This window comes from Pectinophora gossypiella, chromosome 9, assembly GCF_024362695.1.
Source record: "Pectinophora gossypiella chromosome 9, ilPecGoss1.1, whole genome shotgun sequence".
NCBI lineage: Eukaryota > Metazoa > Arthropoda > Insecta > Lepidoptera > Gelechiidae > Pectinophora > Pectinophora gossypiella.
Window position 1 is genome coordinate 3,604,742 of NC_065412.1, and position 12,138 is coordinate 3,616,879.

Here is a 12,138-nt window from a genome sequence, read left to right on the forward strand (position 1 = left end):
TAATGTTATGGGCGATAGGCTGATCCCTTATCACCATAAGGTTCATCATATCCATCTTTGGACTTCGTATCAACAGTGGCTGCAAGTTGTCTTTGATTACTTGTGGCTCTGCCCACCCCATTAGGGATTACGGGCGTGAGTTTATGTATGTATGTATGTTTTAGTGACATCATAACCAATACTGAGAGGGTTGATTCAGACCATGATTCTGAGTTAATATCAAGTGAAATTTTCTGTCGCAAAAGTATGGAAATGAAACTAATTAAAAAAAACATGAATTTTCCGACCGGAAATTCCATTTGATATCAACTCAGAATCATAGTCTGAATCATCCCCCTCAGTATTCGTTACGGTGTCACTAACACTCTTATCTACTTGTATGGCTGTATGAACTTGGATGGGGTGTTAGTGATATCGTAACGAATACTGAGAGGGATGATTCAGTTCATTATTCTGAGTTAATATTAAGTGGAATTTCCCATCGCAAAAGTATAGAATTAAAAATATTAAAATAAAAACGAAAAAAAAAACATGAATTTCGCGACGGAAAATTCCACTTGACATTAACTCAAAATCATGGTCTATCTAAATCATCCTCCTTAGTAGGTATTCGTTACGATGTCGCTAACACCTTTTTTACTTATTTATACTTGCACATGAACAATAACTAAAATTTTGCTCCCTGTTAAATCATGTCGGCAGCATGTGAAGTGCCCACACCGTGTGTATGTCTGGCTGAAACGCTACATTAATTTACCCTCTGTTAATTGCATAGTAATACAAGCGTTAATTGCGGTTGCGCGATACCAAAGAAGGAATGAAAGTTTTATTTTTCTTATCGTGTGAGTTGTGAGGTGGTTTACCAACCTCATCAACCCTAGTGTCAAGGTTATTATTGAGTCGCCAAAGGCGTGTAACGATCACTTACATCAGTAAGCAGTAAGTGGGATCAACGGCTTAACGTGCCTTCGGAAGCACGGAAATCTTATTTTCGGACAATCAGGGGATCAGCCTGTTATGTCTTAACCCAACTAGGGATCTCAAAGAGATTTTTGTGCTATGTCCCGACCGGGATTCGAAAGTTTTATAATACTATCGTTAGCTCTTTTTTTGCACGAACGTTTTGTGTATATTTCGGTCCCACCGACTATGTTCCCGCGGCATTTCTCTGCAATAAGAAAACTGTGGTTTTATCCTAGCACGCTCTCCAAATTGCAAGCCTAATACAGTTTCACGGCTAGACACAATAAGCGACACAATACTGGGGAATTCCCAACACGACACTGGAACGGGATTTCTACGTTTTAAAAATAGAAATAAACTGCACTCTTACAGCATTTTCGCTGTTTCTGTTTTTAAATTGAATGTAAGTAAGAAATGTCGTGGTAGATCAGTTGAGGTCGCAGGTTGGAATCCAGCACAGGCATAAACTAAGGATTGTCGAATTTGAATTCATGTTGGGATTATAAATAATTATCACGTGCTCAGCGGTGATGGAAAACATTGTGAGGGAACCCACATTCCTGAGAAATGCATTTACGGAGGTATGTTACTTAACTTGTTCTGGCTGGTTTTCCCTAAGGTCAAACAGACAGTCGCTTCTGTAAAAAATCGGACCTGTCAAATCTTCAGGTAAGGTAGGACCAGTAAGAAAGTAATGTTATTAATCGATCCACAGTGGAGCAGTGTGCTGGAGCACACTGCTGAAAAATGACATATATATCTATACATACATACATACATACATAAACTCACGCCTATTTCCCACCGGGGTAAGCAGAGACTATAGAATTCCATTTGCTTCGATCCTGACACACTTCTCTTGCTTCCTCCACATTCATCAATCGCTTCATACACGCACGCCGGTTCAGAGTAGATCGTATTGAACCTTTTCTAAGGACATCTCCAATTTGGTCATCATAAGTAAGTTATATCTATACAGCTGTGAAATTATAGATATATATTACGTTTGTCATGTAAATTGAATAGGTTAAGATTGAGACAACCACCGTTCTACACGCCCTATCTATGGAGTAATGGCGATTACTCCACCGACAAGAGCGCAGCTCTTAAATAAAGAGAGAGATATTACGTTTGACCGTATATTATAGGCCATTACTTTATTATTATTTATTAAGTTACAGATTCACTCACTACATTCAATCATTGACTCTTAAACCTATTAAAGCCAAAAAAGAAATGATTAATATGGTCTCAGGTATAATTTGTCACATTGCAAAGGAAAAAGATCATGTAAGTATCAAGGATATATCGATAGATGGATATTTAGGATGTGTCAATTCAACGGCATCCAGTAAAGTTGAAGAGAAAGATTTTGAATGATCAAGAAATGAAAATACGGACTGAGCTAAAAATCTCAATTTTAATATACCTGTAACAATGTACAACAGAAGCTGTTGTATTAATGCGACCGCTGAAAACAAAAGCTGCAAATTAAAGCCAAACCAACACTAATGAACCACTTCTGTTTTACACAAACCAGAGTGCAAAAATGTGAAACATTGTACTTTTCGCATTTTTCGAACTCGCTGAATGAAAAAGCGCGGATTTTCCACTCTCCCAGTTTCCACGCTACGAAAATAAAATGTTGGTTTCGAGAAGCAAGTGGAGCGGTAAACACGATTTAAAAACCATTGCTTTATTCGATTAAAACATTAAATATTGGAAGGCTTTTAACATTTGTAACCTGTTAACAAATTAATTTAATGTTTCTTTTTGTAATTACCAATTTCGTAGAAATCGATAATGCATAAACACGATATGTAGCTATTTATTATTATTAAAAGATTATAAAAAGAAAACAAAATTGTATAATATTGCCGACATTATCGATAAGTCGATTAGTAGAAAAATCCAAGGAAAAAATTCAAAGCCAATTCTCGAAATCCCCTCAGGAAAATGTAACAATCAAAATGGCTGCTAATAACAAAGTCGCTTTGTCGATGAAAATGCATACGTGCCCTACCTTCACAGAGCACGGAACTGACGCTTAATACGCCACTAGATTCGAAAGCCATAATAAATTATTGTGGTAGTTGTCACTTGTCAATGTATACTCAAAAGATAATTTGAAAGGCAAAACCTCACTTTTCTTGTCTATGACATTTATGCGGATTTTAAGGATGATAAAGCCACTTCTTTGAGAAGGCGAACGTCGTGTCTTATAAGGAAGTAAAGGAATTGGCTTTTGATGGGCAAGAATGGAGATTGCTACACCGACAAGAGCGTTGCTCTTAAATTAGTGACGTGATGAAGGGCGCGATTTATTTACACGCTCTGTCATGTTTTCCCTGTGGGAACCCGAGCAATCCTTTCTACGCATAATTGCACACTAGCTCTCATGAATTGCTGAGCACTGCACTTCAGTGGCTTAAACCCTAGAATATAGATGCCTTGATTACCCATGATGACTATCAATAACTGTGGCATAATCTGAGGGAAAATAATAGGAAAAGACTAAAGCCTCGTCTTCACCAAACCCCGGATACTTCATACAAAACACCTTATTTTACATAGACACCACACATTGTCGTTATCGTACACGCGCGTCTGTGTGTGTGATATCTGACGCCCATACGATTGAAGACTAAAGTAAGACCGAGGGGGTGAGGTAAAGCTAGCTCAGCCGCTGGTGGGGAGCGGAGATTTGCCGTTCTATAGGTACGTAGTATTAGTCCTTATTCTGTCTTCACTAGGCGACATTTGTCCTCGAAGATATTGGACGACGTCTCCAGATTTCTGTTTCCAATTAAATGTCAGGCGAAGTCTGGCGATGTCATATGATGCCTTCGGGGACACTTGTCGCTCGTCTGTAGCCTAGTGTTGACGAGGGTTTAGTTACGACGCGTGCGTAGCGCAACACGTTACTGCGTACAAATTAAATGCTTTTATACAAAGCCTTGTGTTTGAATACACCGCCGCGCCGCCGTTTCCATAATCCTTATAGACATCTTTTTCGCATACTATCCATGTTTTTGAATAAAGACAATTTACGGGTTTAAATGTCTGGTGTAGTATTTTGCTACCTACGTAAATACTTTTAACAGATAAATCACTTATGATAATTTCTTTAAAACAATCAAAAAGTAAAGAAGTAAACAATTCACAAAAGTAAAATTTGTAACTAAAATCTTTCCTAAAAACTAGATCTTATAAGCAACTTTGCCGTGGGTTAATGACTATAGTTTTCGCAGTCTACAATAGTAAATGGACACAAAACTGTACTTTCAGACCTCAGCAGCTTTCTTGTCCCGTGCTAAACAAACAAACATACAAACTTGTGATTCTAAGCACCTATTTTAATACCTACATAACAATACTTATCATCAGGTCTATAATAATTCATGTATAATATAAATATACCACTCCCTGCCAGCTATGTTTAAGTCCGAAGTAATAAGAGGTATAAGGGGCGAGACTACAGTCATATTATTACAAATTACCTATGATCCAAACATGAAGTCAAACCACACCCCGGACACTTCATATAAACAACCTCGTTTTACACAGACACCACACATAGACGTTATTGTACACGCGCATCTGTGTGTGTGACGTCTGACGCCATACGATTCACGTCTTAACTGTGTCCGAGAGGTGGTGCGGTAAACCTGGCTTAGATGCTGGTGGGGGGCGGAACGTTTCCGTTCTTCTTCTCTTCTATCGTGTGGATTGTCAGGTTTGAACCCCATCAAACATGGTGTCAGGATTATTACAGAGCGCCATAGGCCCCTGACGTGACTCCCTAGTTTGGTCAGGACATTACAAGCTGACCACCTGATTGTCCAAAAGTAAGATGATCCGTGCTTCGGAAGGCACTTTAACGTCGGTCCCGGTTACTACTTACTGATGTAAGTAAGTAGTCGTTACTTGAGTCATGTCAGGGGCCTTTAGCGGCTCAATAGTATTGACACCAGGGTTGATGAGGTTGGTAATCCACCTCTCAACCCACACGAGAGAAGAAGATTACCTACTGTAATGTCGGTAAAATCTACATACATATATGACCCGATATAGATATAAAACGTAATCAATTGGAAACTACGCATATGTACTATAATCGAATTAACATAGTTGAATGAACCCAAGTAGGTGTTGGAACTAAGTATAGAGCACGACTACGCTCGTGTGAACAAAGTTTTATATAGATCGAGCCTGATCGAGGTTACTATAATTAATAAGCTAATACACCTCTCTTACGCTCCTATCATAATTCTGTTCGCCACAAAGCAATAAAGGTACCTTCACTGACCAAAACTGTTACCTTACCGTTGCAAGAGACACGTAGGCAAACTAACACAACTTCACTTAGCATAACTTAACGAACTCTGTCTTTGACTACCTTTGAATTTGGTGCTCCTGAACCAACCCGCAGAGTAGAGTATCGTGGTAGAGTATGCTCCATACATCCTCTGATCGATAAAGCGAGGCCTGTGCCAAACAGACGTGCAATTTAGGCTGTTTGTAAAAATTTAGATTTTTTGTCTTTGATAGACAAGAATGGAGAATGCTACACCGATAAGAGCGTGGCTCTTAAATTAGTGATGTGTAAGAATTTTAAGAAACTGGACTCAATGAGATGGTTAGTGCAGTTAATCAAGAGCGCCATCTATCGGAAAACTTAATAAACAATATAAAACTTTGTAGAGTTCGTTGTTACCTATTTTTACTAGAAACAGGGAAGCGTACTCTTATTCAAGTTGTAATAGTTAATTCAGAATACGGTAGATGGCGTGTTAGGTATGTTCGGCAGATATCGAGATGGTCACACCATCGTTTTCTAGGTTATAATTGAATACCTAATTATTTCTATAAGTAATTTACTAACGTCAAAATAAATTAACGTAAATTGTGAGAAATCACTTTGTGAGACTTTGTTTAGTAAGAGATTGTCCGAAAAAGTAAGATGATTCACCTAGCGGCGTGGCGGACTATGCTCCATAACCACTTCGGCCGATTGAGGGAAGGCCTGTGCCCAACAGTGGGACGTTTATATTGACGGATACTGATATTGGCTGTTTATGTTTATGTATGTATTAATTACACTAATTGTTAAAATTTGGAAGCTTGTATCACTGTTCGTTGAGCGTTTTACGTATATAATTGAATTTACCAAGAATTATTGTTGTACCTATCCTCTTTAAACGATTCAAAATAAACTAACTCGGCCACTGTTGGGGAGCGGAGAGTTGCCGATTTATTCGTTGTATTATTGTTTTTGTATGGACGAAAATAAATTACGCCCGCATAGACATTCGAAGGCTGCAGGTGTTGCACGGCGCCAATGAGCGACTTTTTAGGCTACGTTCCCCAAAAAAAATGTAGATGGCGCTGTACAGATTTGTCTTCGTTTAACCTTCTAATATCATGTATAAAAGACATCTTTTATCTTTGTTTTTGAGTATAAAATGATGACTTTTGTTATTACACCCACGCACAACACATGTGTGATGCGAGTTGAAAAATATAATTTAAATTTTTTAAATTTTTTAAATTTAAATTCTAATAATTTGCCCTTCACACGAGCAGAAATAATTATTATTAGCAGAATCATCCTTGTAAATTTTTAATTACGAAGATTAAATAAGTTTATTTTCGGTTACTAAGTATTCATTACCTGTTCATCCAATAATAATTCCCCCTGAGGGTATTATAATGGTTTCCTAAACGTCAAAGAAGGTATATTTTTACCTATTTATAAGTACATTTCGAATCACTAAGCTTTCAACTGATATATAGGCCGGGATAATACATGTACATTCCTGGAGAAAATTACTTTATATTAAGCAATTTATATTTTTTGAGGAGCTCGGTGGCGCAGCGGTAAACACGCTCGGTCTGCGATTGTTGAAGTTAAGCAACTTTCGCAAAGGCCGGTCATAGGATGGGTGACCACAAAAAAATAAGTTTTCATCTCGACCTCCTCCGTGCTTCGGAAGGCACGTTAAGCTGTTGGTCCCGGCTGCATTAACAGTCGTTAGTAACCACCAATCCGCACTGGGCTCGCGTGGTGGTTTAAGGCCCGATCTCCCTATCCATCCATAGGGAAGGCCCGTGCCCCAGCAGTGGGGACGTTAATGGGCTGATGATGTGAAGCAATTTATACTTTTTTGTGTACGTGGAAGAAATTGCTGCTCTTGCTTATTTTTGCTTGTTTCTGTACTGTATCCTGTGTGCTCTATAAAGAATATTATTATTTCAATCCTATGGGTTAGTGTTATTATATCCTAATAGATTTAAAATTTATATATCTATCTATTTATATCAGCTCAGCCTAAACTCATATCATACTTTTGGACGTAGGCATCTTCCATGTTTTTCCACTTCCGACGATTTTGGGATATACAGGGTGTTAGTGACATCGTAACGAATACTCAGAGGGATGATTCAGACCATGATTCTGAGTTAATATCAAGTGGAATTTTCCGTCGCAAAATTCATGATTTTTTTTTAGTTTTTTAAAATTATTTTCAATTCTATACTTTTGCGATGAAAAATTCCACTTGATATTAACTCAGAATAATCAGCTGTTTCATCCCCCTCAGTATTCGTTACGATGTCACTTACACCCCGCACAAGTACATACTGTACCCATACAAGTAGGTATGGGTGTTAGTGACACCGTAACGAATACTGAGGGGGATGATTCAGACCATGATTCTGAGTTGAAATCAAGTGGAATTTTCAGTCGGAAAATTCATGAAAATTTTTGTTTTTTTTTAAGTTATTTTCTGTTCCATACTTTTGCGACGGAAAATTCCACTTGATATCATCTCATAATCATGGTCTCAATCATCCCTCAAAGTTTTCGTTACGATGTCACTAACACCCTGTATATATTGGGATTTATATATCAATACTAATAAACTAAAATCCGTTCATTCTAAGCCGCAACAAAATTTGTCATTGTCAATAAAAAAAATTTCGTCATATTATTTTTCCACCACAAATAATTCATTTTTTTATAAATTGCTTTTGATTAGTTCATTAGAAAAAAAAGGTTCTCAGAATAATAATACCCTACTAAGTGTTTTATTGTTTCTATTTATACCTTATGCCTTTTGATGATGTACGACATTAAGCTAATTAAAATTTCTTGGATATCAAATTATCTGATGTTTATTCTTAGAAATAATCTCTCGAATAGAAACAAATGATACAGACGTAATTATATATTAAAACACATTTTACTCACAAAAGAAATCACTAAAAAACCTTTTGGTTATTTATTGCTATCACAAAAAATAGTGACTAAACAAATTTATACCTTTTACGCAGGTCACAAAACCCGAAAATGCATACACACCATAATACAACTGCAGTCGATTATATTGCTTACACGCATAAACGATAAATAATTATTGCGCAATGTCCGATCACCGACCTTCAAATAATTCAACCAAGTACGAAACTAAGGCTCTAGATATTTCAACTATTATATTATTAGCACCCATCAACTTGAGCCATCGGTACGGCAATGCAGGACGGAAGGGGCAAGTCACAGGGACTGTAACCTAGAACCTGACAGAGGACAGCGGTAACTGTCAATACTATTCAGAGATGGAGGACAGTAGTCCTAGCGCGGCTTTGAAATAGACGAGTCTGGGCGGCATCCTACTCGAGTCAGACAGAGCACTGCAGGGCAGAAGGCAAGAGGGAAACCACTGCCCTATTTTTCCCTAAAACAGTAACATGGCGAATGCTACACCGACAAGAGCGTGGCTCTTAAATTCATGATGATGATGATATATTTAAGTAATTACTTGCTTTTTTATAATTATGTTGAACAAGAATTTGTCCTTTAACATTTTATTTTGTTTGGTTGGAATCAAGTGTGATTTTTGACGAATTAACTGTGTTGTTGCTGATATTCAAGCTTATTGGAATAATTTCTATTATACTACTACTATCGTGTGTGTTATGATGTGGATTACCAACCCCATCAACCATGGTGTCAGGGTTATTATTGAGCCGCCAAAGCCCTGATAAGTTAATGTAAATTGTTACTGGCAATAAATTTATTTTTTTCTTATTCTTTTATTCTTAAGTTATTTTCCATTATTATCGAACAGGATATCGCTTTTTACAGTCATCATCATCTCCCTCGCGTCGTCCCGTTTTCACAGGGTCCGCTTACGTAACCTGAATATTTGATAGGTCCAGTTTTTTACAGAAGCGTCTGTCTGTCTGAGCTTCACTGCTGAGCACGTGATATTTATTTATAAATATGAATTTGGAAATCATTGGTAATCACTGGGATTTGAACCTGCGACCTCACAGTGCTTGCTAGCTACCAGAGCTTGCATTTACTTTTCTTTCATTTATATCGCTTTTTACAGTACCTGTACAAAATGTTACAGTATCTAGCGGTGTTAAGTAATATTATCCAAAGTCCTCGGAAGCCGTAGAAAACCTCGGGAAGGTATCCTTTTTTGATATCCGGCTTAGTCTATTTTTGCCTTCCGTCCGTGGTTACAGTTCCGTTCGCTAAATATATTGGAAAAATACCAGAGTAAATACAACGCAAAAAAAAATTGAATAACCGTATATGGAATAATCTTTCCTAAGTCCAAATATAACCTTGACTTATAGTAAATACTTATTAAAAATAAACAATTTATTCCAAAAAAGTAAAAAAAAAACATTGAAATAATTTATTCACAATGTTATCAAAGAGTTGCATAATAAACAGAAACATAATGATTTCACAATCCAAAGAGTTCCTACTAAATCACTAATTGATATATTTATTAGTAATTAAGCAGATTTCAATAGGTATAAAAAGTATCACAGCGGAATATTTTTCATAGTATTGTTTTAGAGGCGCGTGTAGAAGTCTCATTTTATAGTTGCTTCAAGATGTACGAAATGGAGAATATTTCGTACAGGAACAGTAGTGTATTGACTACTCCAATGGAGTTCACCAAAGGATTTGGTCGCATGTTCTACCTTATCAACCCGAAGGACACCATGTACGAAGACATTGAAGATGTTCCCAATTTTTACGTGCAGGTAATTATTTCTACATTTATTCATATTCGGATAGTTTTTCCTAGGTCAAAAATAAATGATGAAATTCTGATTTTACTCAATAAAGACAGATCTAAAGGTGACAAAAACTTTATTCTATTTTCACATATTTACGAATTTCAATAGAGAAAAATGTAATAATAAGTGTGTCATTTTGTCACGTTTTTCTTTGACGTCACAATTAAGTTGCTTATTACAATGGAATATTCGAGGAGTCAAACAACCAGGGTAAGAGAAAATCTCTTTGTTAGAGACAGTTAAGCTTACCGATACTGTCTGTTTTTGACATGTTTCTTTTGTCTGTTTTATTGTGTACAAATAAATAAATAAAATCCACCTGGGTATAGTTGTTAATTAAGGTTATAGTTTAATTTAGGTATAATAATAATTTTCCGTTCTTAATCTTATCTAGTCTACTTAACCCCACAGCTGGGCAAAGGCCTCCCCTTGATTCTTCAACTCTTCTCGACTCTGCGCAATCTCCAGCCAATCTCTTTAATAATCGTTGAGGCCATCACACCATCTTTTATAAGGTCTAACTCGAATTCCGTACTCGTCTTGAAGCATAGTGGGTAAATACTCGTGCCCATCGCTTCGAATAAACGGCGCTGGACGTCAATCAGACAAAATAATAACGATATACGAAACTTCATACAATTACGTACCTATTACTTATAATATTATGTTACCAAAAACAATAAATTTATTTATCATTATTTACACGACATCAGTTTTATTTATTCATAAAAAATATTGTCTATTTTCGTAAATTATTTTCTGGATGTAAGAACTTTATTGTGGGTTTAAAAAAACTGTAATCGACCCACTAGTGCGATAATCTAACAGTACCACACTAGTGCATTAGTAAAGTGTTTTATGTACCTTAAAGCGGTGCAATATGCATGTATGGATGAAAGTCTGAAATAAAAATGTTTTTTTTTTTTATATGAGCAAGTGTGTCAAAAAATATAATTAAGATTCGAATCGCCTTTCTTTATATTGCTTTTAGCTCCAGAGAAGAAAGATAATGTAATAATATTGTGATTTCTTCCAGGCCTGGCCGTATTTCTTCATGTTCATGGTGCTTGAGCACATAGTCCTGAAGCTGAAAGGCAAGAAAGGCATCCGTCTAAACGATGGAATTACAAGCCTCTCCAATGGGCTGTTTTTTGAGGGTGGAAGGTAAGTTCTTTTTTACGTTCACGATTCTACACACACACACACCTTGAGACGGAAAACACAGTACAATAAACAATTACAGTGTTACTACAAAACAAATATTAAAAGATAAACTATGTTTAACATATAATCCGTATACGAAAGAAGTCCCGAAAGCCGCGGCGGTATAACTCCGGCCTATTATTCGACCAAACCCTGTTTGGAAAACGTATAACTTAAATCGTAGAGTATTTTTCCAAATACCCGGTAACAAAACTTGAGTCGAGTTTTTTTATCCACCAGTTAGTTGCAGTCCCATAAAGTGATTATTGTTTTTGCGATGGCCAGATCAAGAATCAAACCTAAGACCTCGGCGACGATAGTAAATAATAATAGACTTATGTACTTTTTCATTTATCTTATCAACGGCAAATATACGTGATGAAACTTTTAAATCAAATTGAAAATGGAGCCCTGCAAAATTCATTAAAATCTCTTAGCCAGAGTTAAAAAAATATGTTTCATTTGGTATTATTTTTTTAACGAAATAAATCCTTAATTAGCGCGAAGTTTTAATAGTATGTGATTTCCCGAAAATGGGATTTATTTTTGAAATAAACTCGTTGTTCAGTTTTCACTGAAGTTAATTTCGACCATTAGCCGTACGATTTACTTACGTTAACATAATTCACTGCGTGATACTGTAACCCGTATTGCCGCCGGAATCGAATCCCGGCCTTCCAGATCTTGAGTCTAACCTCATGACTACGGAGGCCACAAGGCCTACAGGCACAGGCCTGTAGCAATATTAATTAATGCGGCGCAAAGCAATCGAACAGAACATTGTCCGAGCAGATCATACAACCATTTTGTCTGAACATGTTTTAATATCTAACGGTGTCCACCTTATTGGTTGATATCCTCCATAGA

At 36.7% G+C, this 12,138-nt stretch overlaps 1 protein-coding gene across 2 annotated transcripts in view; it reads left to right on the forward strand.

Moving 5' to 3' along the window:
• LOC126369399 (alkylglycerol monooxygenase-like) overlaps window positions 1-12,138 on the forward strand; it is a 67,357-nt gene that overhangs the window by 30,923 nt on the left and 24,296 nt on the right. The window contains exons 1-2 of one of the 2 annotated variants that reach the window (XM_050013795.1): window positions 9,891-10,032; window positions 11,105-11,232. In XM_050013795.1, the coding sequence (XP_049869752.1) occupies window positions 9,934-10,032; window positions 11,105-11,232 (227 nt within the window). In that variant the 5' untranslated portion in view covers window positions 9,891-9,933. Of the gene's footprint in view, window positions 1-9,890; window positions 10,033-11,104; window positions 11,233-12,138 lie in introns of those variants that run through there. The other variant, XM_050013796.1, reaches the window with a different exon arrangement.